Source organism: Coffea eugenioides, chromosome 11 (assembly GCF_003713205.1).
Source record: "Coffea eugenioides isolate CCC68of chromosome 11, Ceug_1.0, whole genome shotgun sequence".
Taxonomy (NCBI): Eukaryota; Viridiplantae; Streptophyta; class Magnoliopsida; order Gentianales; family Rubiaceae; genus Coffea; species Coffea eugenioides.
In genome coordinates, this window is record NC_040045.1 from 38,459,354 (window position 1) to 38,487,257 (window position 27,904).

A 27,904-nucleotide genomic window follows, 5' to 3' on the forward strand; every position below is an offset into this window, starting at 1 on the left:
CTAACAATCTTTACATTTTGCATCTTAAGATCCAACTGCAGTAGCCAAATCTGAGATGGCAGGACTCCCAAATTTTAAAATCAATCACCAAAGTGTGAAATTTTCAACAACAGAACTGATTCCAGTGTCACAAATTTATAGCAGGTTCTCAAATTCAGGAATAGTGCAAGATGGAGGAACTATTAGCTAACTACTGAGTTCCATAACCACAACCAAAACCTAATACTAGTGCAAGTAGAAGATATGCCCATGTACTTCATCAAGAAAACATAGTGGTAGAGAATGATCTTCCTCTGACTTTTTTTTTCCCATATTTTTACTCCACTGCTTTTTCTGGCAGTGGCAATTATCCATTTAAAGTCACTCAAGCTTCTCCATGTCACTAGCAATTGAGAAAATCATTACTTCTCCATGTCACTCCTCCACACATTCAAACCTGGTTTCACCAAATCAATTAGCAAGAAGAGAGGCAACATCACCCTTGACAAGATGTTCCAGGATTCATTTTCCCAACCCTCATGTCAACTTCACTACTCCTTGGCCTAATTTACATCCACTATAATTTGGTTTCAAGTTGTGCTGTTCCATATAACCATTAAAGAACACAAGTAAGGGCAAAAAAATGGGCAAGTACCATCTGTCCACAACGTTTAACTTTCACGGCTCAATTCATACACTAGAAGAGTTTGTAAGAGGGCGCATTTTTCTTTTTTTGATTGGTAAGGAGGAACTTTCTCTGCCATCCAAAATCATCCTATATTTCTCATATTGTTATTCTGTTGCTTCCTACAAAAAATGTTCTTCAGTGACGTTATTACTGGCCTATCAATCAACGCACAAGAGGAAACAGACGAATTACAAAACTCAATCTTCATTAATATGACCACGACCTTAGTTGCTCATCATAGGTCAAACATTAAATTTTGTCCCAGATACCACCCCTCCCGTTGTACTATTTTTTCAATAAAAGCTAAATAACAGCAAATTTTGTTTAGATATACCAGTTCAGTAAGAACAAACATTCTACAAAACAAGCCAAATATACACCTCTGACTTCAACCATTATCAAGTACTCAATCACTAGCATAATGTAAACAGCTAATGCGGAATCTTTCATTAATGCACCCAATATATAGCATAATGCACAAAAAAGAGAGACAAACTTTGATATAAACTTAAAAAAAAAAGTAAGCAAAGATCAAACTCATAAAGAAAAGCAAGCATAGAGCAGTGGAATCAAAGGTCCTCCAATTAATCACTGGATCAATGATCAAAGTAACATGGTAGTTTCCACCAATCACATGACTAGAGTTACACTTGAAAAAAGTAATCTCAGACACACAATCTTCTTAGCTCATTAAGTAACCTCAATCAATCCAGATTTATTAATCCTTCACTAATCAATCATGAAGTATCCCCAAGATATCCTCATCCCTATACAAATGATACCTGCACACACCACACAAAACCAGAAAAAAAAGATATATAAACAGGTGAACAAAACTCAAAATTTCTTTCATTCAAATGAAAGAAGAAAAAATAACACAAAAAAATGGGACTCACTCTTTTTCACCCAATTTGACCTGAGTGCCACCATATTCAGGCAAAAGCACTGTATCACCTTCTTTAACAGCTACTGGAATTGTATTTCCTGCCTTATCCTTCAACCCTGGCCCCACTGCCACCACTTTTCCTGAGTTAAGCTGTAACAAATTCCAAACACAACCCATCCAAAAAAAACCCGGAAAAATCAGCAATTTTCCCCGTACTGATAAAAAATAACAACAATATCTAAAATATGACCAAAAAATGCATACTGGAATGACAAGTCACCTTAACCAAAACCAGTTTAAGAAAAAGGAAAAAAATCAGCTGTTTGACAACAAAAGGGAAAGAATTACCACTGCATCGAACCCATCAAAAACCCAAACAGAATCATCAAAATATTGACAGAGAAACTACTCTACAATGAAAGCAAACGTTTTTTTTTGTAAAATTGAATACCCCTTATCAAAAAAAAATTTCAACAAACATTTAACAAAATAAACAACAAGCTTTCCATTGAAACCAAAAAAAAAAAAGAATCATCAAGCAAATGACAGAAAAAATCAAATTCATACGGTGCTGTTTTTGCTCACCTTGGCGGATTTTTCTGGGAGAAGAATACCAGCAGTGGTTTTGGAGGGTTGGACAAGCTTCTCAATCAGAACTCTGTTGAGAGTTGGGATTAAACGCCTGGCCATTTTTGGCTTACAAAAAAAAATGCTGCAGAAATTTTGGTTTTTGGATATATGGGAATGGGTAGAAGATCACAGAAGTGAGGAGGGCTTTGATAAAGAAACGGGTAGAAGGATTTCAGTGAGTAGTAGAAGGTTCTAGGCTTCTTGGAGAGGGGTTTAGGGTTTTATATGGGTTTATGGGTTTTTGCCATTGCAGCTGCTGTGAAGTACCGAATTATGAGTGCGGATGACTCTTGGTTGGTTGGGCTCATATACATTTGAGTTGGGCTTCACGACGATGGCCTTCATCCAAGAGTAGGTGAATATTTTGTTTAATTATTTCTTTGAGAAAACTTTATTATAATTCCTATGATGCTCTAATTATTGGGAATTTGATGAAACGTTGGCCATTAATGTATTTGTGATGTAGGGTTTTGGTAATTCTTTTGATGTTGGAAGGTTTTTGGAGTTTCATAGTGCTATTTTTGTTTGATTTTTCACAATTGTTGTATGTGTTATTTTTTTATTTGTATTTGTTGCATATTTGATGTATTTTCTACTATTAGTACAGATTTGTAGCGTGAAACTATTTTGTTGTAAAAAAAATGTACTATTTTGTTGTAAAAAAAATGTATATGTGTTGTGACATTCGTGAGAATTTATTTAATCAATAAATTACATGTTTTTCTGATTTTACTATTTACTACACCAATTGCTATTTTGCTGATATTTTTATTTTTTTTTGGCTTCTTGAAGAATTAAGAGAAATAAAACATTTCAAAGTAAACCAAGTTTAATAAAAACTTTTAAACTTTGGAAATGACAATACATCGTTGGGTTGGAGGAGGGATGGATTGAATGATTTGAAAGAAAGAAGTGTAAATAAGAGATATTGAATTCGAACCCTCCCACTTATACTTAAAAAAATACATCATTGGCATTGGATTGCTTTCTTAAACAAGTAGATCAGTTTAGTGAGGCGGTGTAGCCGTGTAGGTGACCTTTGTGGGCCAATTTTAGATTGTGAGAACACGAATCTTTGGGTCATTGGTAAACCCAAATGAAGCAACATAGTCCAAGAACTTATTTTTGCCAATCCTTTGCGAACTCTTCTATGTCAGTCGACTTCAGAGTTAATCTTCTTTTCTTAAATATTTTTTCCTTTTTTCGGAGCAAATTTTTTGCCCTTTTGATCTCTCTGTGGGACATTTCCATTTTTACAATCTTTTTGTTTGGAGCACAAAACTAATGAATTTGAGTGTGTATTTATGTATTAAATTGTGTACACTGCACGTGTGCCCTTCAAGCACTCTTTAGGAAAATCCTTGAAAATTTAGTATGCTAAGCACTTCTCTTAATGAAAATTAATCAAGTAGCATTATTTGATAGGAGTTTATTTAAAATATTATTTAGAATAATTATTATAGCATTTTTTGTGAAATAATGTATGTAAAATAAAAATGTGGCTGGAAAGATAAAAAATTAATTAAAAATCATGTTTCTCATACAAGCAAAATAATATTTGGGATAATTTTACTATCTAAACACACATGCTTCATTTATTACACTTTTTATTTTTACTTTGATGGTTAGGTGATGGCTAGTCAAGTTATGCGCACTAAAACTAATCATCCTCACGTACAATAATTATTCTACAACACCTTGCACTTTCTCCATAGTGAACAAAATACGTGTCTATCATATCAACATCCATTGTTTCTTTTTAAAAAAAATGAAGAAAATTAACTTCCATCAAACTATAAGCTGAATATGACTAGCATCCTTTGGAGTTTTGGCCATGAATCATTTGTCATTTCTAGCTAAGAAATCACATCATTTAATCAACACTTTATGGTTTTGTTGTTATTCTCTCAAGCCCACACACATATTTTCAATGTGTTTATTCGATGGTTGTGGTTTGTAAGTTGTTATGCATATTTGATGAGTATACTTTAAACACTTTGAAAGAGTAGCCGTTCATTTGTCACAAGAAAATTTGCACTTTAACAAAAGCAAGCAATAAGATAAGAAACTTTAAACTTTAGTTACTAGTCATTTTTATCAGATCAAAATTGACAACCACTTAAAACATTATCTTAACAACCACATTAACACTCTTAAGAAAAAGGGTGATTTAACACCAAGACATGGAGAGCCACAATATTTGACCTCCCACCACTTCCTTACAGATACTAGGGAAAAATGGTCTGATCAAATCCTATCTGCTTTTGAAATCTGGTTGACATTCTTTGGACCACTTGCTCATGCAATCATCTTTTTTGTCCTCAATTACCTCTTCATGCCATGCTACGAGCATATGGCTTGTATTTGAAAACCAAAGGTAGTTCAAGAAACGCAACTAAAAAGTTGGAAACTTGGACCGTCACAAGCATATTCTTAGAAGAATAGGGTGCAGAAAAACTTGGTGTCTTCTAAACGGACTTCCCAATTCTTGAGGTTGGCATAAATAGGAGATTGATGTATACCGAACAAAGAATTGTTCCATGACCTCGGCCAACTTTAATTTATGCGGAAAAAAGAGTAGTTCATCCGCATAAAATTTTGATGCAAATATTGGTCCAGAAAATGACTAAATTAAGAAACATGAATCATTAATTGATATTTTGATTCGTAAAAACAATCAAGGCATCAAAACCAATAACATTAAAGAAAGGTAATTTCGTCCTTCATTTCCATACGCAATGATTATTCTTTCACACAAGTTCTTGGGAAGATTCTAGTGCTCATGAACTACATACTTTTGCTAGTTATGAAGATGCCTGGATGTATCAGCATTTCCCTTAGTTCTAAATTGCATGAACGACATCTTTGGAGTGCAACTAAGTCAACTAGATGCCTTTCCCCGTCCAAGGAATTCATCATTCTGGTTTGAAATTTCAAGTAGCAAGTGAGTCCAATGCCTAGCTAGTGATGTCCGAACCCTAAGACTAAATCCGATTTGTGCCACATTTTTTGTCAGGCCACTAAAAGAAAGAAATATGGTAGCGATAATGCATGCATTTCATGTATTCTTCCTAACCATTGCAACCATGCACGTTATTCTTTTTCAATTCTAGAAGTTACTTGAGGAATTGGTTGACCATTTGATCAAACTTCTATCTGACTTCTCAAGTGTGAGAGATGACTGGTGATCCTATACTTTTAATAATAGGTTTAGGGTTTCAAAAGGTCGACCGTATCATGTGAGAACTAATTACAACAAACTCATCACCACAGATTATCGAACCCGACCCTTAAAACTGGATATGTATCATTTGCATGTAATTAAACTCCTAATCTATTGGAGGTTTTATAGAAGCTTGCAAATTTAGCATGTTCAACTCGAGACTATGATCCTTAATTTACCATGCACTAATTATCACCCCTACTAGCTTTTCCTGCTCTCTAATTTTGGTTTATTACTGCTAGGTTACTAGCACAAGCGATGCGCGCATGCATAGAACCCTTTTTTTTTTTTTCTTTTTTTTAATGAATACTTTTTCTACATTATTATGAGGGTGAAAAATACTAAAATTGTTGTTGTCATTAATTTTTTTTTTTTAAAAAAAGTTTCAGCCACTTGCAATAACATCCACCACCCCCAAAAAAAAAAAAAGTTTCCGGCCACTGAAATCTTTGTCCATCAGCTTGAGATAAGTACTGATCTACAAATTTAGAGGTCCTTTCATATTTTAGCTGATAAATGCACATGTGAAGTAATGTTCAACATTGCTTTACTGCCGTTAAATCAACATTGTCTTTTTTTAAAAAAAAAAAAAAAAAATCTTTTTAGCTTTATCTTCAACTTTAGTGCTCTCATATTTGTTGGTCAGATGTGACTAGAGTGGATGTGCAGATTCATCTCTTTTTTCTTTTGAAGATACGAAGATGCAAATAGATCCCTCCACTCTTGGCACTTGCCATAATTTATATTCTTATGGGCCCTTAGTGATCAAAATCGAGAGATATACCAGATAGGCAAGTTAGTTGAGAGCGAACAGTCATCCAAGTGGGCGTGCCGGAGTGGTTATCGGGCATGACTAGAAATCATGTGGGCTCTGCCCGCGCAGGTTCGAATCCTGCCGCCCACGGGTTAAAGGATTGCTGTTCTACATTTTAAGTGTTAATAGCTTTTTTGAAAGCTATAAATTCTAAAGAAAGTTTCTCTTATTTTTCTGATTTTGAACAAATTTTGTAGCAAATTACGGATATAAACATTTGAAGGAGAATCATTGCGAAAAGTTAAGGAGGGGCCGCAAAACCGTTTAAAATTACTCTGACATTTTTAATTGGAAGTAAGTGTTGCAATCATGCATTTTATTAGGAAAAAAAAAAAGATGATTGTTGCATGATTCTCTACTCTCAAGAGAATTGAAAGAAGGAGAGGGTTGGGTTGGATAACAAGGTGTGAGGGATTTTAAGTAATAGTAATGAATTAGGGTTGCCAATAAGTCGAGTCGAATCGAATTTTGACGTAATCGAATCAAGTTTCAACCCAATTTTATTGAGCTCGAACTCAAGCCTACTCGAATTTAAAAATTAAGAAATAAATATTTTTATTTAAAAATAAATAAAATAATAATTTTTCTTAATAAATAATAAAATATATAATTTCATTATTAAAATACTATATATATATATATATATATATATATATATATATAATTGAACAGTTCGTGAACTAACGAGTTGAGTTTCTCTGTGCTCGAGTTTGACTTGACTGGCTCGAGTTCAAGTTGAACTCGATGTTGACCGATTTCAAGTCGAGTTTTGATTGATATAAGCGTTAACAAGCAATTTGAATTCATGTCCTCTCACTTATAAAAAAAAAAAAATGCAAAGAAACCTTCAATTGAGTACCACTTGAATGTGTATTGAAATCAATATGCTCCTTTTTTTTTTCTTTTTTTTTTGTCGAAACGATAGGATTCCTATAACCTAAACTAGCCTATTCTAGGGGGGAGGGGGAGGGGACTCGATGTGAGTAGAAACTCCATCGAAGATGGCCAAAGAAGACCGTCACAAATTGTGACAAATTTTTGAGGGAGGCAGGGTTCGAACCCAGAACCTCTTTGCATCACCAAACCTTAGAAGGCTTGGGATGACCACTGAACCAAAGGCCCAATGGCGAAATCAATATGCTCCTTGACGGGGCATGATCAATAGAATGATGAATGAAACGCATTGATGATCATTAATGGCCTAGGCAAGCCACATGAGGGCTCTCCGAACGAGGATGGGCAGTGGCGATTGAGCAGGTAAGTTGGATCAGGGCCTCTCTAGTCTATCAACTTCTTGTGTAATTTGAAACTTTCGATGTAGGTGTAAATTTTGTCCACTCAAATAACTAGTTTACCGGTCACCACCACATCTAAGTCGTACAAATTTAAGTAGAAGCAGCAAGAATAACATTGAATTGGACAGAATCAATTGAAGAGGATCATAATCTAGGTAAGTTTATTTAATCTAAATAATGTGATTATTGTATTTTCTTCAAACTTTGATGTACGCTTACAGACATAGGCCTCGTTTGGAAGGTGAGTTTTTTGGGTGTTTATCTAAAATTTTACTGTAAATTACTGTAGAAGTTATAAGAAAAATTTTTAGGATGAAAAATTTTTTTCTTTCTTTTTCTTTCTTTCTTTCTTTCTTTCTTTTTTCTTTTCTTTCCTCTCTTCTTCTTCTCCCCCGGCACCTCTGCCTCGACTAGCAAAAACCAATAGCCATGGGAAAATTTTTTTTTCCCTTTTTCTCTCCCGCTCTTCTCCCTCTCCCTCTCCTCCCCTATCCCCGTCGCCCTCAGCAGCCATGAGAACTTGCAGCCATGGATTTTTTCTTTTGCCTTTTCTCTCCCCACTCTCCTCCACCTTTCCCGCCACCCTCCCCCTTCCCCTAGTTGCGATCTGGTGGCCCAGCAACTATGGAAAATTTTTTTTTTTCCTTTCTCTCCCCCTCTTCTCCCTCTCCCTCTCCCTCTCTCCCTCTCCTTACCCCTCCCCCTCGCACTCCGACACCAGAGTAATGGAAGCCATGGATTTTTATTATTATTTTTTTTTTTTCTCTCCCCTCTCCTCCCCTTCCCTGCCACCCTCCCCTCCAGAGTAATGGGAGGGGAGGAGAGGAGGAGAGGGGGTGAGGGAAAGGGAGAGAAAAAAAAAAGAGGAAAGCCGGTGCCGGAATAGGTGACCGGCACCGGGAGCGGTAGTGGAGGTAGTGGCTGGCGACGGAGGACGTGGTGGGTTGGGTGAGAGAGGAAAAAGAAGAAAAGTTGAAGGGAAATGTGTTGTGTATTAGATATTTTGAAGTGTGTAAATTAAAAACTTTGATAAGTTTTTTGGGATTTCCTGTAGCAAAAGTTGTTAAAAAACTAGTATCATACAAACTTGCAAAAAACCTGAGGTTCCAAATAGGCCCATAATTGTACTATATATATCTAATTAGTATACATAAACTAAATTTATGCATGCTATAACATGTTATTAATCTACACAACTCTTTCATAAAACATACAACAATCACGCTACTGTATCAAAACATCAACACTACATGCTCTAAATCCATTTGTTTCCCTTAGGGTTGTTGGTTCATGTATTTCATTTCTTGTAACAAGTGAAAATAGAAGCCCTTTTACTTGTTATGTACTGCCAGGGTGGGGGAAAACCCCTAGAAGCATTTTGGTCTTCACATCTATGGAGGTTGAATATCCAAAGGGTCCTTGCCTTGGAACCGAAAGCAAAAAATGCACCATCTAGCTGTGTGGTGAATGCACATAAGAACCAAGCTGGTGGGCCATTTTAAGAAGCTGAGTGGCTAGAATAGTGCAACTAGTTTTGAAGATATGCATTCTCAGAAATCAGAATCATAATCCTTTCTCTTCTTTTGCATTCTGCTTTTCTATCCCTTCTTTTTGTCTTACATTGGATTCTTTCTTCTTCTGAACTCGAACAAAGTAATCATTGTATTGGCTTTGATCTTCTTTGCTCCCTCTACTTTCCACGGTCCTTGACTTTTTCAACAGTTGTGTTCAATACCATGTCCTCAATATATAGACTTTTTAGGTTAATCAAAAATACTTTACAGGGAATTGAAGGTAATGTAAAGTACCAAGTGGAAAACCTTTTATCCACCTACTTTACGTAATAGTTAATCCTACATTAGAGAACCTTGTTCCCCTCTAGAACTACAAGAGATGGTTAATGTGCAAAAGTTTACTACTTGATCTCCAATAAGCCAACTACTATTGATGTTTTTTCCCCACCTTTTGGTTCAAGTAACTAAGTATCATTGATGAAAGTCCTTCTTGTTCTTCTTTTCTTTTTCTTTTTTTTTTTACTCTCTCTCTCTCTCTCAAAATGTTCAATTTTTTTTTCTTGAATGAAATACTCTGAAAATGTTCAGATGCAGCACTGCCTCTTGCAACTTTGAGAGATTTAAAAGACCCAACATTATATCATTTTTATGTGTTTGGATTAAAGGAGATAGGTTAAGAGGTTAAGATTTTTGTATGATTACATCAAGGAGGTAGGCTAGTCAAAGTCCGGATATGATAAAAAGAAATACTATTACCAACATTATTGGTAATCAAATTGTTTGGGAAAAGAATCTCATGAGAATGAGAGCTTAATTACCTAAATCCGTGTACTTTAAGCAACTCTTCACTTGTAAACATAGTCTCAATCTTCATGACCACCTTCTCTATACATTGGACATCTATCATTCGTAGGTGTTAACTGAGTCATTTCTCAGAAGGATTATCATGAATTGAGAAAGTAACACATTGGCAAGGAATATATGCGGACAACATACGACAATATGTGCTTGACCCCGTTACATCTATCATTAAAAATTAGAAAACCCAAATCATTTTTTTTTTCTTTCAGACAATTCCAGAAAAAGTAGGGATAGTTACAGGCTAACATATCAACTTTCCATCTGTTTCCGGCCAAAGCCATTAGCCGCAGACACATATTCATCATGCAGGAAACGGCAGAATTCATTCGGGAATTCATGCATAATTGTACGACTGCAATACTGCCAAATTTGGAAACAAATAAAATTTGGGGCACTCCAAATAATAACAGGACATCATGGGTCCAAGTCATGTGGTATTCTGGATTAAACTAGGCTTTTTTTTTTTTCTGCAGTACCCAGTTGGCCATTTTGCTCAATTATTTTTTCCTTAAAGGTTGAGGCACATTTAAGACATCATCTAGTTTTCTCTTAATATTACTTAGCGCCTCTAAAGTTTCTAATATCACCCCTAAAGTTCCTTATCAGCTTGACAAAACTAGATGTCTGTTTCAATGAAAACAGATAATCACGAGATGAAGTATACAAAAAGTAGGATATGTGTTGAAGGAGTATACATAAGTTGATCTCTTGAAAAATTCCTACACAATGAATTATGTATTTGCGTCTTCCTTTTTATTTGCTTGAAATGAGCTTTTCTCGATTCATATTTTTGTATGCTAAAATTTATTTCGAAGTATTTCTTTTACTTGGTTTATTTCAAGGAGAGTTGTTTTTTGAGGAAAACTTTTGGAACTAAATACGCTAGCTCTTCGAATTTTTTAGAGGCAATATACGTATTTGTTCATCTTTTAAGAAAACCTTTCTTCAATTACCTTTTGGAGTATATATTCAACAACAAGAACATATGGCAGATGGCATATACGGCTATACATCAAGTACAAAACTGCTGTCTAATGCATAGTTATGCACGCGTATATGTACCTATATATACACATAATTGTTTTTCTGGGGATACTTTGATTGTTGATAACTATCCGACAAAATATGCATATATCAAGATGCAAAATAGTTTCTCTTAAGAAGGAGTACAAGGTTTTTCACTACCTATTTATTTCTTAAAGTTATAAAGCAAAAGTATCTTTTCAATTTCTTAAAAATCTATTTGATGGACAATTTCAGTTAAGCGCCTATACAATAAAAAAAAAAAAAAGGTACATTGGCATATATACTTGAATTTAGGGCAGGTATATATATATATTTATATATATATTCTCAAATTGTATCAAGTACATAATTTTAATGCTATGTTTTACATTTACTTTGTGTTCAAAGTGATTTACATATTGAAAAAAAAAAAGAACAGTACATTTTGTATTTGAAACAATTAAACTGACAACCGTCTCAATAAATGAATATTTGTATCCTTTCAATTCTTAATTCTATAACCATATCCGTATGTTTGTATTTGCTTGAGTCTAAGGTTAGAATGAAATAATTTCTATATGTAGCTAGGCGTGTGGATATAGCATTACTTTTCAAGAAGGCTAAATTGGTCACTAGTGTTGGCACTTCGGTCGTTCGCGCGTATGGCGCCTAACATACCAACTATTAGTTTTCCATACAAACGGGATTAGGTAAATAGACATGATTTTTTTTCCCTTTTTTCCTGAAAGGCTGAAGCACATTTAAGACATCCCCTGAAGTTTTTCTTAATATCACTTAACACCCTCTAAAGTTTATAAAATCTCACTTACCTTCCTTATCGGCAGAGGTGTTAAAATGAGTGATTTGACCATATTTGGACGAGTTAAAATAGGTAATGGATATAAGTGAGTCAACTCATTTATACCCATTTAATTAGATAAGTATAAATAGGTAAGTCAAAAAATGAGTTGAATAACCGAATTACTCATTTACAATCCATTTATTCTAACTTTTTACAACTCATATAAATTCATTTTGTAAACTAAATTATCAATTTATACCACTCTTTGCAGTTTGCACCCATAATTAATTTTAAATATTTACTTATAATGCCTAATAAGTCGAATTATCATTTTTTTCTCATCCGTGCACTATATCGTAAAATTACACGCTATTTAATGATTGAATAATAAGAATATTTTTGCTGTGCAATAGGGAAAGGATTTGGAACCATGAAAAAGAGAGATTAAACAATGATTGACCAACTTATGAACTTGAAACTAAATACCAAGAAAATACAAATGAAAAAAAAGGATAGAAAAATCTCCAAGTGTATAGTCATTCTTTATCTTTAAGTTGAAAACTAGTTAACAAATTCTCCCATCTTTTCATTAGGTTCTCTACTATTTGATGCTACATTTGGTCAAAGGTAGCGAAGAAATTAGGATTGCTGAAGACAATTCTAAATAGATGTGATTGTGAAGACAATTATAAATGGATTAATTGAGTTTGGTAGGTTACCCAATAAAACTCATTTAGATAACCTATTTATACACACACACACACACATATATATATATATATATTTATATATATATATATATTTATTTATTTATATATATATAAACTTAAGATACCCACATCCAACTATTCATGGACCGATATGAGTAAATTTAACTAAATGAGTTTGTTTGACAGCTATACTTATCAACTTGGCAAACTAAATGTTTGTGTCAACAGTCATAAATTGATAACATTATCCTTGCATTCTTAATTATTATTAAACAAAAATTCTCAAACAAAAAAAGAATTTTTAACCCAAAAAAAACCAAATGGCCATCCAATAGTAGTCCATATTTGTATGAATCCATGTTGTGGTGGGGGTGGTAAAGGAGACGGTTAAGTTAAATTTAGTAGCATCAACCACTTAAAAAGATTTTGGTAAGTAATTTATACCTTAGAAAATTTTGCAGGACCAATTTAAGGAAGTCAAGCAATGTTTTTAGGAAATATGTTTTAATATATGATGTAATTCAAGTTTACTCAAAATTAAAATAATCTTTTTTATACGTGTGGTTTGCATGTAAAGCCTACTTATAATTTTTTTTTTTTATAAATAAGCCAATATTAAAAAGATTAATCAAAAAATGATCTCATGATAAAATATCAACAATTTGCCTATGTTTTTTTTTGTGTAAATAACATAGGCAATTTCTAGATATTTTCAACTTTACTTTTAGCCTTATTTTGATTTTTTATTATTGATGTAAGTTTGGTAAATAGGATAACATAAGGATAGTATTGGAAGTAAATTTTTATCTCTCTTGCTTTCCCCCCAATGGGGTTAAAATGTTGCAAAAATGTCAATTTAGGGGAAGTAAGTGAGATTTTAGAAACTTTAAGAGTGCAAAGTGGTGTTATAAGAAACCTTGAGGGAGGTTTCTCAAATTATCCCAATTCATGACCAGCATGGAGAAGTGAACCTATCCATCAATGAAGAAAGATTGAGAATGTATTCTTTATGCATTCTTTATCGAGTTTCTTAATATCTCTGCTGCTTGACTGTCACGTTGTTCCATTATTCATCTTTAACGAAAACTAAAAGATTGACAAAATTAGAGGAGTTCTACCCCAGTCATCTTTTATATTACATTCATTCAACTATTAAAACTTGTAAGGAAATTTTGCAGTCTAAAAAGTGGCATGGAAAAGAAAAAGACAACATTCTAATGAATTTTAGATATACAAATGTTGCATACAAGGGAAAGCAATTCAACCCACCTATGCAAAAATAATAATTCTCAAGAATTCGTGCACGCTTTGCATAAATTTACCAACTTCTTTATGGTACTGGCGCGTTGGATTACTACAAATAAACCTGTTTATCTTTCCAAGACTGTGTTCAGTTTACATACTGCCATGATATGGGCTATGCCTCATCCATATCTCCCTCTCCTTTACTCGAATGGTCGAGTGCTGATTTTTGTACAGAAGCAGTCTTTTTGAAAGTTGATTGACCATGGGTTCCACCCCCCAACCCCTCCTACCCACTGGACCTAAGTATATAGGGACATCTCCAGAGTCCATACAAGTCACAACTTACCACAGAAAACTAGCAGTTGCTTCCTTGCCCCAATGAGTAGTAACTTTGATTCTCGTCAAGAATGTTTGGAGATAGCTATGGAGGTACACCAAGTTGTTCCACCGCCTCACATGAGCACTTTCAATAAACTCAAGAATAGATTCAAAGAAACGTTCTTTCCTGATGACCCTTTACGCCAATTCAAGGGTAAATCCACCAAAACTAAATGGATTCTTGGAGCTCAGTACATTTTTCCCATACTTCAGTGGGGTCCTAATTATGATCTCAAGTTGCTCAAGTCTGATATTGTTTCTGGTCTCACCATTGCTAGTCTTGCCATTCCTCAGGTTCTGCTTTTCTCTTGTCTTCTACCAGAAATTGTCCCTTTTTCTGTTCTGTTAAATTGTAAATTAATATTTTGGTTTTGTTATTCAGGGCATTAGCTATGCTAAGTTGGCAAGCTTGCCACCAATTGTTGGACTATGTGAGTACACTATTCATATTGTTATTTGTTGCTTATGCAACTTCTGCAAATTTGAACTACCTCGGTTGGTTTTGCTGTCACCTTTCTCATACAACTTGAATTTATCAAAATTGTAGATTCAAGTTTTGTTCCACCACTCATATATGCTGTTCTTGGAAGCTCAAGAGATCTTGCAGTTGGTCCAGTTTCAATTGCTTCTCTCATTATGGGATCAATGCTGAGACAAGAAGTTTCTCCAGCCACAGACCCTCTCTTGTTTCTTCAGCTTGCCTTTTCTTCAACTTTCTTTGCTGGTCTTTTCCAAGCCTCTTTAGGCTTCCTAAGGTGTTTCTTCATAAATGCATGAGGCTTCATTTCTTGTCTTTTTGCCCTTTTTTCCATTTTTTCTTTTGGAGGAAATTTAATCTACCTTTTCAAGATAGAAAAACTATATGTATCTGTTTGGTATCTGCAGACTCGGTTTCATCATTGACTTTCTGTCAAAAGCAACACTGATTGGGTTCATGGCTGGAGCTGCAATCATAGTTTCTCTTCAACAACTTAAAAGCCTTCTTGGCATAACAAATTTCACCAACCAAATGGGCATAGTTCCTGTCTTGAGTTCTGTTTTCCACAGGACAAATGAGGTTAGTGTCACATTTACAACTAAAATTCAGAGAAACAAAATCTAGCTAGAGGTAAAAACTGACTTTTGCTATAAGGGATAATTTACAAAGGTAATGATGTATACAAACCTTCTTTGTTTTCTGAACCCTCCTATTATGTTTTCAGGCCAAATGACAAAAATCTACAATATAGACAAAATACATAAAATAACACGATGTGTAAAATTCTTTAACTTTTTGTAAATTATCTAATCAAAATATAATCTCCAATTTGTACCTTTTTTGTACTGTTCTAACAGCTCCGGATTCTAATTCAACTTATATTATTGTTAACTAGTCAATGGAGGTTAATTATTCTTGTGGAAATCAAGAATTTATATCCAGCAAACAGAATTTTGCATGTGGAGACATTTGGTCTTATGCAGAAATTATTCCGACATAATTGCTGAAGCAGATCATTGCTACACTTTTCTCACTTTTTGAAATTGTCCATTATAGAACAAAGTGACTTACTTCGGATTTTTTTTTTTTTAACCACTAAATAGAAAAGAACAAATATGAAATGCCACCAAACCAACAAAATAATAAAAAAAGAAAGAATATTTTTGTAATACTTCTTTATATAAAGTAATATAAAAAATATACTACTGTTGTGTTAATAAGCATTGTTTTCATTTGGGCAGTGGTCATGGCAAACAATACTAATGGGCTTCAGTTTCCTGGCGTTCCTTCTTCTCACACGACATATTGTACGTGATTCTCCTAATTCTTTTAAATTTTTATGTTTCTTCTTGAAATTGCTTTGTTTCTTCATTCGTTTTCACTGTAACATTTAGGGAGGACCAACTCTGTAATTACCACAACTCTGAAGGATACGCTGTGCTTTAACTGTTGTACCTTCGCTTCAAATCAAATCAATTACCCCACAAAAGAAGAAAAATTAGGAATTACTTCATCAAAATTTTTCCAAGTAATTCTTCAAGTAATGGCTAATAAGTATTAGGTGGGTTCATTTAAAAGTTTGCTTAGATAATAAGCCAAAAATAAAAATAGAAAAAAGGGTTATCGAGAGTTGAATTATAGACAAATAAGAGTAACTTTTCGTTTACAGTTGTGACGTGTTTATCGAAAAAAAAGTGCTTTTAACCATTAAAAATATTCATGGGGTGTTTGATAACAATTTCCCGTAATTTAAGTAGCCCGATTTTTTATAATTTAAAAATACTTTTATCAAATATACTTGTGTCAGAAATATTTTTTTATAAGCAATCACGACCCCAAACTGGGTCCATTGCGAAAATTGTTGGTATCTTACAACCTTCGACAAGCGTCCCACGGAATAGCAGATTTTGACAATTTGATTATGAAATTTATCTGTCGCAGGACGGACCAAAATGATTACTTTGATGGAAAAATCGGACCTATAGATTTTCTAGGACGTCCTGTCTTTGTTTCATCATTCTTTTTTGACCATATTTTTGGTGCCAACTTTTTGCCTAGAAACTAGAAAGTTCAGTATTATTTACTTCGTTAATTGAACTTATCTGTTTAAATACTAATACTTAATTAGAATATCTGTTCCTCTAGTTTAAAATGATTGGGTTTCATTACGTAATCATTATCGTGATTAAAGAAGTAAACTTGGTGGTTAGGCGATTTATGGGAGTATAATATTTGCCAATGGCCTTAAGATATTTAAGAAGTGTCATTAAAGAATATTGGTTAGTTCCAACTTTTAACAATCACGATGAGGGCCCCAAATAAGAGTTGATTTTGACAATTTGATTACGAGAATCTCCCTTCATCTTTTTATTTTTACCTATTTTCGGATGACAATCCTAAACTCTATGGCACACTCAAATATAAAAAAAGTATGAAGTGTAATCGGTTGATTATTTTAATTGATTATAAATTCTGATTTTGAATAATCAGTTTTTGTGATGTTCTCGACTGCTTTTGTATTCTGATTATAGATTTTTTAATGACAAAAAAAATTAAAATCTATAATTACCTAGAGAGTAGTTTTTACTGACTGTGATTATTCTCTATAATCAGTTTTTATAATCAAAATTTGTAAAATTTAAAACAACCGAGAACAAGGCCTTATTCTTTCTGCTTAAGTGGGACTTATAGTGTGTGATTAAAATAATGCAAGTTTGTAAAGGGGATAACTAGCTTTATAGATTAAATCTTGTCCAAGCAAAGATAGGAGATTCGAGCCTTTGGGATGATGTCCAAATTTGGTGAAATGGAAATGCTTTTTCCTTGTTCTCTCAAAGTAAAAGGAGAGGACCTTTCCCTTGCATTAGCAGGTCCATTTATTCCTTTTTGGATGAAACATTAGTAAGGTTGTTAAATTTACAAATGATTATGGCCGGACTTGAATTGTTTTGAAATTTGACCCCTATTCTAGATTTGCTTTATCTCCATTCCCAGTTCAAATATATGAATGGAAAGTTAGTCATGGTTAAGGTTAATTGGCTGGCCAACTTCATAGTTAAAAGTAGGAAGAAAATTAGTCAAACATGCTAATTTGCAAATTCCTAGATCAAAACAAATTAAGACCCTTCAATTTGTGATCTGGAAAAGAATAAAATTTGACATGTAAAATTCGACATTCAGTTTCAGGTTGTTTTTTTCTTGATCACTTGGGATGAGATGAAGAATTAAGGTTACAGTATCTTAAAGCTAATAGCCAGTGCGGTAACAGAAAATAAGAAAGTGAAGAGAGCCAAACGCTTGCAATGACTTCATTTACTAAGTAAGAGGGCTAAAATTTCACCAAGGAGATGTGGCTAGCTTAATCGACTTCCTGCAATGGAATGCTTATTTGGAGCATATAACCATTGTGTTCAAATTCAACAACTAAAAAGCTTTTCTGTGAATATGTGCTCTGCAGGGTATTAAAAAACCAAAGCTATTTTGGGTGTCAGCTGGAGCTCCTCTTGTCTCAGTAATTCTTGCAACTCTAGTGGTTTTTGCATCAAAAGCTCAACACCATGGCATCAGTGTAGTAAGTTTCTGCAATTCCTTGTTGTCTATACCTGTTCTGATTCCACATTTTACCTGATCCTTTTCATGGTTATTGTCTTAGATTGGGAAGTTACAAGAAGGATTAAATCCTCCTTCATGGAATATGTTGCATTTTCATGGAAGCCACTTGGGACTAGTAATGAAAACTGGACTCATCACCGGAATCATTTCGCTTACTGTAAGTTCTGCTTAATTATTACAGACTTTTCTTGGATATGCTGCTTTCTCAAAGATGAATGTGTATCAGATATACACGAAAATCCAGTATAAACTTGATCTGAGCATTAGTCCTTTTAGCGAAGTTCAGAGATCTTGCTATTCTTCATAAGATACACAGGCACTAGGTGAAAAGGACTAATTATGGCACAGTTAGTAAAGAATCAAGTAAAGAATGTAGCAGACGTCAATTAGATTGAATTCATCAAGTGCAATTGACTTCAATCTAGCTGAGGAATACCAATGATCAGTAGTATCAGTGGCTTAATTGCTAGCTTTGGATTTTGAAGGCTGCATTTTGGAGGCAATGCATAAGATGTCCTTTTACTCTGTCTATCTCACTAATTTAAGTAATTCAAAAGCTTCTTTTGTAGCAGTTCCTGGCCTACACAGCTCTCAGAAGCTACATTTGTAGACTTTTCTTTCATTCATCATATAGTTACAATAGTTTTGCTTAAACAGGAAGGAATTGCTGTTGGAAGGACTTTTGCAGCTCTAAAGAACTATCAGGTGGATGGGAACAAGGAGATGATTGCCATTGGAGTCATGAATATAGTTGGCTCATCCACTTCATGCTACGTTACAACTGGTACATTTGCCCTCCAAATTCTAAAACTAACATCTCCAGTCTTATCCCAACAAACAATTGAACCCTAGTCAGTAGAAATGCAACCGATTGCATCTTCCTATTGCAGGTGCTTTCTCTAGGTCAGCTGTGAATCATAATGCTGGATGCAAAACTGCAGCTTCAAACATTATAATGGCTGTAACTCTTATGGTCACACTCCTCTTCCTCATGCCACTCTTCCAATACACCCCAAATGTTATATTAGGAGCCATCATTGTCACAGCTGTTGTCGGCCTTATTGATATCCCTGCTGCTTATCAAACTTGGAAGGTTGACAAATTCGATTTCATCGTACTGCTTTGTGCCTTCTTGGGAGTTCTTTTCATCTCTGTGCAGGGCGGGCTTGCAATTGCAGTAAGTTAAACAATGTCAAAGCTTTCCTTCTGTTCATGTGCATATTTGAGGTCCAAAAGCTGACTTACCTCAGAGAATTGAAAGTTTCTGTAAAGTAAAATTTCTAGGAGTAAACTGCAGTCTTCCAGAATTTTTCTCTATCATTGCTATTGCTAAATTGCTTATGATTATTATCAGGTGGGAATATCCATTTTCAGGGTCCTCCTCCAAATTACCAGGCCAAAGACTGTGATGCTGGGAAATATACCAGGCACAGATATTTACCGCAATCTTCATCAATACAAAGATGCTGTCAGAATTCCTGGCTTTCTCATTCTAAGCATTGAAGCACCAATTAACTTCGCCAATACAACTTATCTCAAGGAACGGTTAGTCGCTGCTTCATAACTTGTAAAAGATGTGTACACTTGGGAGAATTCTGTGATCCTCTTCATATGTTCAGTAATAGCTAACCTGCTCTAGTTAATCACGTTAAAAGGATTACAAGATGGACAGAAGATTATGAAGGAGAAGTAGAGAAAACCAAGAAGCAATCTGGACTGAGATTTTTAGTCATTGATTTATCTGGTAAGCACCACTGAGATGTACTAGGAAATCAGAGAATCTGAGTACCAGTACTTGTACTGTATCATAAGATCTACGTATTCTGTTGATGATGACATGTTTGAATTGATGTGCAGCTGTTAGTGCCATTGATACAAGTGGAATCTCATTCTTCAAGGAATTGAGAATGGTACTAGAAAAGAAAGGCATAGAGGCAAGTCAACAACAGCTTCAATGCTAGCCCTTTTCAATCCCTTTTCAATCATGCAGCTACCTATTGATTCTAACAAGAAAAAAAAATTATATGTCTCAGCTGGTATTGGTTAATCCTCTTGGAGAAGTAATGGAGAAATTGCAACGAGCAGAAGATGGACATGAACTTGCAAAACCAGACAGCCTTTTCTTGACAGTCGGAGAAGCTGTAGCTTCGCTTTCATCAGCATTTAAGTGCCAATCATCAAATTATGTATGATGAGTGGTCTTTTGCCCTGCAATAAGTTTCAAGCTCATAGCAGAGAAAAGCGAAAAAAAAAATGTTGTATAAACTTGGTGAACCATCTCTTCTAATAGTTCAATACAAGCAATTTTGCTCAAGACAAATGAATCCATCGTCAGCATTTGCACTACACACTGCACATGCTTTTCGCAACCTTGCAGAGAAGCATTTTTTTTTTTTTTTTTTTTCCAGAAACGATAACTGTGGTATAACCTAATCTATCCTATATTAAAGGGAGGGGGCAGACTTAAGGAGGCCTAGGGGTAATCTAGAGGAGACTAAACCACTATGAGACCAAACGGATTCACCACGCACCGCCTGAATTTTTTTAAACAAAGCCACTTTTAACGTGACAATTGGTGAGAGGTAATGTTTGAACCCTTGCCTCTCACCCCACCAAAATCTTTGCCTCCCATCCCATCAAACTTGAATGTTTTCGTGGTAGTCACCAGCTCAAAGGCTGGTAATTTTGTAGAGAAGCATTCAATCAAGCTTATTTCCAACAATAATCTTAGGTCCCAAAGAAAAAATCTTCAATGATGGTGGAAAATGTATATACGAAAGGAAATCAAGGACAACATAGATTTCTGTGATTTATCAACCAAGAAAGCATCAAATGCATGAGTTGATGAACAATAGTTGCATCATGCATGCTTTTCCTTTGCCTGTGTCTTAAGCTTAAATAACTGAAACAATAAATAAACATGTCTCCAAAATTCAGCTCATAGAGACATTAATCGTGCAATTTGAATGTAGTCCGCAATGTCAAGCACAAAACATCATCAGAGAATAGCAAGAAATAAATGGAATTGTTTAAAAGAATTCAATAATCATTTAACTTAATATAGTTTTTGCTATTTGATGCTAAGGGCACCAATAAGTACATTAAAAAAAAAGAAAATGGATCGATTAGTAATGTTTTATCTTTTTGTCAAAAAATAACAGTTAACTTACTTCTTATTTGGGCGCCAAATAGACAAACTCATTGCTAATGTCTGAACACATTTTGACTACTATAAGAATCAAAGTTCTAATTTTAGCAAAATCTAAAAAAAATTAAATCTAGCCTATTTAAATTAGAATTCTCTTTTTTTTTTCGACACAGGGATGTCCGGGTCAATCCTTATTCAAGATTATTTTAAATCTCTACTCTCACTTAATTAGTACTTTCACACTTCTGTTTGGATTAGTTTTTTTTAGAGTGTTTTTGAAATATTCTACTATAAAAGTTTTTGAAAAATAGCACTCCATTTGAATTACCTATATGTAGGAGTGTTTTTGACATATTTTATTGTAGCAACGCAGGTGAAAAACTTTTACCGTAAATGAAGTTGTTTTTTAGGTTATTTTTTGTGTTTTTGATATTGTTTTTGATATTTTTGAATTCAAAAAATGATCAATCCAAACACTGATGATCAGATAAGATCTTTCACATTTTCCTTTTTCCTATTCTGCTAAAACTATTTTTGAGTTTTTTCAACATGGTTTTTTCCTTTTTCCCTTTTTTTGTTTAAAAAATAAAATTACAGATGGGTCTCTTTGCCAATGCTTTAAAATGCTTGGCGGCTACTAGCTATTTTACCAAACCTTAGGGGCTCCAAAAATGAAAATTACCCATAAATATTCTGCAACATGCCAACGCCACCAAGCTAAGATTAGCTGAAAAAAATTCGTTGACCAGAGATTCAGATCGGAAAAAAATTTCGAATGGGAGAAATTTCCAATTCCCAGAAGTATGGAGTTCCCCTTTATGGGGCCGGCTGGGTTCCACCGAGTGCTATTAGATCCATTTTCTCCAAAGAAGACGCCGACTCCGGCGACGACTCAAAGGCGCCTCCGCCTGCCGCCGAAGAAAACCATGTTGTCCTTGCCGGAGGAGGTGGAGAAGGAAGCAGCGGTATACCTAATGCTCTCCTAGTTGCAAAGTTCGATTTTGAAGCCAATTCTCTCTCCGATCGACCTGTAAGATCACTTAGTAGGATTTTAGTTTTTTCGTCAGTGTGAAATTTGTCCAATTTTATATATTTGGTGTAAATTTGGTAAATTTGATTAAAAAAAAAGTTTAATTATTTGTTCAATTTAGAGGTTTTAAAGTAAGAAGTCTTTTTTGATCAAATTCTTATGAGTTTTTATTTTTTAATGTTTTACTATTGATAGGTTGCGAGATTGTCAACTGGAGAAGATTTACCTTATAGGATTGCTGTTCACCCAGGAGGGGAAGGTGTGATATGTTCATTGCCCAAAAGTTGCAGGTAAATTTTACTATCATTTTGCATGTATTGGCTGAAATCGTTCCAGTGAAATTCACTGACTTGGCGATAATACACTGTAGCATGCTTATCCATGTTGGCCTTTGATTACTTATTCCTCAAACTTGCAAACTTGATATTCAGTTGTGGTGGAAAAGTCACTTTTGATGCAGCGGTGTAACAATGGAGTAAATTTTGTATTTAGTTTACTTTGTGGGATGAAAGTTGTACTTCTTCTTGGTGCATTCAGATTCTTATTTATAACTTTCAAATGATTGAATTATTATTGTGCTTTTGAGAATTTGCTTAAAGATTTTTTTTTTTTGTTGCTTTTAATATAGGTTGTATGAATGGGCTGCAGTTGAGAAGGCAGATGACTCTACTTTAGATCTTAGATCGTCTGAGAGAGCTCTTGAGCATTTGGAAGATGTTGGTCAACAATTATCTCTGGCATTTAATAATGAGGGTACATTACTCGCCACTGGTGGTGAGGTAGTTAGCATTTTTTGGACTCTTTTTGTGGAAAATTAATGGAAACGGATGATGCATTAGGAGAAAGAAAGTGCATTATATGTCGTATTTCATTGACACATGCTTTTAATGATGCATAGTCCAATGCTTGTTTAGTATTTTATGCTTTTGATAACCAACGGTTGTTCTTTTTAAACCAATTTCCAGTAGAATGAAATTGCATCTTAGGATAAGTAATCGATCTTTTAGTTGTCTTTGATCATCTTTTAGGAAAATATTCAGTCTTCAGTGGTAAACGTTCTGGCAAGTTGGAGGTCCAGAATTTTCCTCGATTAGAAAGTCTGGATTGGCATTAGCAATACTTGTTCTATTCCTCCAAGATTAACTGACAATGCATTGTCAGAAATGAAATTCTGGCAACTATTGAAGTACTAATCATGTTCTGGGCCCATAGCGATATGTCTCTTGTTTGATTGGGTATATCATGTATGGTTAGTCCTGTAAAGGAACATGATTTTCTTTTAAGCACATTTTACTCAAGTCTATTGAACTCTATTTCCTTCTGTACTCTCTGGCTTTTTAAAAAAAAAAAAAAAATGCTGAATGAGCTGTTGAGAGTAAGATGATGAGTTTGTTGAATTAGACAACTTGTGAAAGGACCGTACACTTTGTGCAGTAACAGAATTATTATTTTGCCTTTCTAATATCCAAATGGGATGCATTGCAGGATGGTAAATTACGCATTTTCCAGTGGCCAGCCATGGAACTTACACTCAACGAAGCCAACGCGCATGCTTCTGTAAAGGACTTACATTTCAGGTTCGTATCAATTGTTGCACCTTAGTTTCACCCATGTGTAATGAAAGCTTGCTAAAAATTAATTTTTTGGCATGAGCACGGGAGAAGGCTTTCATTAATTCATCAAAAGAACCTTGACAGATGTCTTGGTTACTTTTATGCAGCCCGGATGGGAAGCTTCTGGTATCTGTTGGAAGTGGACCTGCTAGGGTTTGGGATGTCACTAACTCAATTGCTATAGCCGCTTTACAAAAGGAAAATGTAAGATTAATCTATCTTTCCATTATTTTTCTTTTATGTAATTAAATTGCTCTATCCAAAGGAAAAGTTGGAAAAGGTTAAACAAATATCAGCTTAAGTTCTGCATGTGACTTCTTAATCATGTAAAGTACCATTCATAGTAAAAGCAAAGTTAACAAAATTGATTTCCCTAATAAATGTTTTAGTTGATTTGCCAAACATGAGACAAGCCTTCTTTATGGGCCCAAGGCCAAATTCGAAAATATATGAATCAGAATTTTAAGCCTCCTGATTTAAACTATTGTTCCTAGTCTGATTTGAAGAAGGAATGAAATATGTAAATGGGCCTTGTTGTACAATATGGTTACGATAGCCACTAGAATGAGTTGCTGGTAAACTGTGACCCCCAAAAAAAATTAAAAATAATAAATATGACAGGTGTGGGCCAAAAATTGAGGACCTCCCCATGCATTGAGATGGATGCACATAATTCATTTTTCAAAAGGGGTAAAGATATATTATTTGACTTTTTGTTGTGTCAATTTCTTGTAGTTATGTGTTTGTTGTCATCATTACTGTGGAATTTTTTTTCTTCTTTTTTTTTTTTGTACTCCCCACTCGTTGGTCCCCAATTGTAGGTGAAGTAGAACTATAGTTGGTGGATTATTTTCTTTAAGCTCTTTGACTGGGTGTTTAAAGTACGTGCTTTATTTAAAAGTGCGTTAGAGCAGAGAGGATGGACATCTTCACTTTTTAAAATACTGCATGTAGTGATCTGCATCCGATGGAGCTAAAACTTTCGAGTTTTCATTGGCCTAGGACCCTGTTATACCATTTCTACTAGCGGACTCTGTTTTGATGAGATCATTTCGTAACATTCCAGGATGAGCAGTTTTGCTTTTGCAAGTTTTCTCCAGGCAGAGATGGTAATCAAGTTTTATACATCATAGCAATGAAAGGTATTCCTTGATTTTTGTAATTGTGCTTTTAATTTCAACAAGGGTTCCAACAAAGCAAATGGATATCCATAATGCATTTTATTGAATTCTCCAGATCGGGGTGCTTGTATTTTGAAGTGGAACACTACTACATGGAGGAAGATGAGCTCAAAACGCATTGTCCGGGATGCAGTTTCTGCTTTCGATGTTTCCATTGATGGCAAACTCCTAGCAGTGTAAGCACTCTGTATTTGTTTTTACTGCTTGCTTAACCATAAAAATTTGTTCCAAACTCAAGATATGGTGATTTGTTTGGATGAAAAGATTTGCAGCTCATCTTGTGGTTTTATCACCTGAAATATCAACTGTGTCTTCAAATATAATAACTCACGAATTTCAATTTGAATGGGTAGATTTGCATCATCACTTCCTCCTCTTGTGATGATGGAAGGTAATAGTAGATGCTTCAGTATTACATTCTTATAATGATCAGTTTCCAGTCTACTCTTTAAGATGTCTGGCAATAAGAGTTACCTTTTCGCGATTAGGCAAGGCTTGCGATTACTTGCCCTTGATGCATAAGTTTACTTACTTCAGGACTTATTATGATGAAAGTAGTAGAAATTTAGTCATTTTCTTGTGTTCCTCCAAATGTAATTTCATTGTTTTACTTGTCTCTGACACAAATTCAATATTTAGAGGAACAATCGAAGGAAACATTTGGGTTCTAAGTTCCAACAGCATGAGTGTGCAAACTGTGGTAAAGAAGGCACATCTAGGCCTTGTAACAGCATTGAGGTTCTCAAAGGATTCAAGGTTGAATCTCTTATATATGTTATTCTTCTAGTGACATCCTTTACTCTTTTAACAAAAACAACTAATTTTTTTCTTTTTTGAACAGATATTTGCTCTCTGCATCCATGGATTCAAGTGCTAGGGTGACGCAAATAAAGGATGAGGAGAAAAATGGTATATATGCATGTATAAGTAACATTAGTGTGTGTGTACTCATCTGTGTATAGTGGAGGGCCAAGTCATCCCATCAACAGAATCATATCAGTGCTAGTCTCACATGAGAGTTCTGCTACCTAACATTTAAATAAAATGCTGTAATCTTCATGATCAATGTCATGTCTCTATGTCTATGTGCTAGCATGATGACTTCTTGGACTTTATCCTCATTTTCTTGTTTTTCTTTTCCTGGCAGGTTTGAGGTTGTGGATCATTTTGTTAATGATATTGCTTGCAATAGCGGCATATTTTGTTAAAAACAAAGAATTGCTGCCCCAGCAACTTGATTTTGTGAAGAGATTATGACTGTTGGTGTACTAGAGAGTTGAAGTCTGTACATGGATGAAATTTTGTATGACTAGATTACTGTTGGAAGGTAATGCTTACAGAGAGGGTATGAGATGTTACATTACCTATGATAGTCCGCAACGGCTTACTGTTAAACAGCGGCTTGCAACAGCCCTCGGCGGCTGGGATTGACTTTTGAAAGAATGTCTTGTGTACAAATTCAACCAACCTAAATTGAAATTGTTATTACGAAGTAATTAGTATATCTTTTTGATGTGGTTTATAGTTTGCTATGTAATACTGCCTTGTTTGGGAAAATAAAGTGAGGAATGATTATTTATTGATTCTATTTTTTTTTCCTGGTTGAGAATTCTCTCTTGGACTCTGCCTTTTTACTGTCTCAAGTTCCTCAAGTTAATCCTTTTAAGGAGAACTTTAAATCCATACAATCGCTTGGATTATCCATCAATTACAAATTCATCACAGCAGCTACTACTGATGCCTGAGAACAACAATGAGTTTTCTATTCCAAAACTGAAGAAAAGGAACAAAAACTTCAGTTATTCAATCAAAATGAATGAAAACAGAGACTAAATTAAATGATCAGACGACTAAAATTCCAGCAACTTCATGCCCATCTCATAAGCTAGAAAAGCTTCAACAGTTCTACCACATTTCACCTTATAACGGGAAAGAACATTATCCTCCCACACTTCCCTTGGCTCCCACCAACTCATGGAATCAGGCTTCTTCCATGGAAGATCTCCATCCAAAACCTGATCGGCAAACTCCATGACCTGGTACTCAGCAACTTCTTTTGGACTCGAAATCTTCAACTTCGGTTGATCCTCCAAGTTTTTGGCAACTGCCTCCATTCCAACACCAGCAACCACCTTTCGATTATGCCACAAAAGATCCCTCAAGGCCTTTGGGATACTCTTTGCAGGTCCATGCCAGCGTATATGGTACACTAAGCAGAAGTTGCCAACATAGAGCTGCAAGAGCTCAAAAGGGACTTTTCTTTTTCTTGGAGTCCCCATTGCGATAATGGTGGCCGGATTCAGCCACAAGCCCTATAAGTTTGGTTTTTGCTTGTAGAAAATACTTCTGATTTCGCTCACCCCATTACTTGACGATCAAGTGATCATCTTGCTCTGAACGTTGTACTGCTAACATTGTTTCGACAGGAACGGTGTCGTGAATTCTAACTGTGGAGATGATTTTGTCGTCTCTGCTGATTTGAATCCTGATCTCAGTCTCCATGGCTTTCTTGCTTAATTGCAACAAATTGTGGCAAAACCAAGGCTAAGAAAAAGGCTATAAGCTTGACTGGATCATGTGGAAGTAAAAGAGGGAAATGGAAGTGATTAGGAAACGTTTTCATGTAAATCTCAATCCTGATTTGACTGATCTTGCGCCTAGTTTACAGAATGCTATGCTGGAAATTTGATCAATCAGTACTAGGATTCCATGCAAGTCATAGGAATGATGTGTTGAAATTTGATTAGTATCTTATGGATCAATTCGAGATATTCAAGCATTGATTATTGCAAAGGAAATTAGTCTCTCTCTC

General features: G+C 34.8%; 3 protein-coding genes and 1 non-coding gene across 4 annotated transcripts; 3 read left to right on the forward strand and 1 right to left on the reverse strand.

The window, feature by feature from the left end:
- Window positions 1–1,207: 1,207 nt before the first annotated feature.
- On the reverse strand, window positions 1,208–2,386 carry LOC113753035 (10 kDa chaperonin, mitochondrial-like). The gene is made up of 3 exons (XM_027297110.1): window positions 2,139–2,386; window positions 1,564–1,703; window positions 1,208–1,449 (listed from the first exon to the last, which is right to left on the reverse strand). The coding sequence occupies exons 1-3, from the start codon at window positions 2,241–2,243 to the stop codon at window positions 1,401–1,403; spliced, it is 294 nt and encodes a 97-aa protein (XP_027152911.1). The 5' UTR covers window positions 2,244–2,386; the 3' UTR covers window positions 1,208–1,400.
- Window positions 2,387–6,228: 3,842 nt separating this feature from the next.
- TRNAS-AGA lies at window positions 6,229–6,310 on the forward strand. The gene has a single exon. It is a non-coding gene; the product is annotated as a tRNA-Ser (tRNA).
- A 7,698-nt stretch (window positions 6,311–14,008) lies between these two features.
- On the forward strand, window positions 14,009–20,431 carry LOC113753467 (probable sulfate transporter 3.3). Its single transcript, XM_027297625.1, has 13 exons — window positions 14,009–14,324; window positions 14,413–14,461; window positions 14,578–14,785; window positions 14,916–15,087; window positions 15,750–15,815; window positions 17,966–18,079; window positions 18,161–18,277; window positions 18,778–18,904; window positions 19,011–19,297; window positions 19,475–19,665; window positions 19,776–19,864; window positions 19,978–20,054; window positions 20,154–20,431. The coding sequence occupies exons 1-13, from the start codon at window positions 14,031–14,033 to the stop codon at window positions 20,310–20,312; spliced, it is 1,950 nt and encodes a 649-aa protein (XP_027153426.1). The 5' UTR covers window positions 14,009–14,030; the 3' UTR covers window positions 20,313–20,431.
- A 1,518-nt stretch (window positions 20,432–21,949) lies between these two features.
- On the forward strand, window positions 21,950–26,680 carry LOC113754383 (SEC12-like protein 2). Its single transcript, XM_027298784.1, has 10 exons — window positions 21,950–22,298; window positions 22,494–22,588; window positions 22,927–23,077; window positions 23,784–23,875; window positions 24,019–24,115; window positions 24,978–25,053; window positions 25,148–25,268; window positions 25,732–25,848; window positions 25,934–26,001; window positions 26,240–26,680. Exons 1-10 carry the CDS (start codon window positions 22,044–22,046, stop codon window positions 26,347–26,349), a joined length of 1,182 nt encoding a protein of 393 aa, XP_027154585.1. The 5' UTR covers window positions 21,950–22,043; the 3' UTR covers window positions 26,350–26,680.
- The last annotated feature ends 1,224 nt before the right edge of the window (window positions 26,681–27,904 follow it).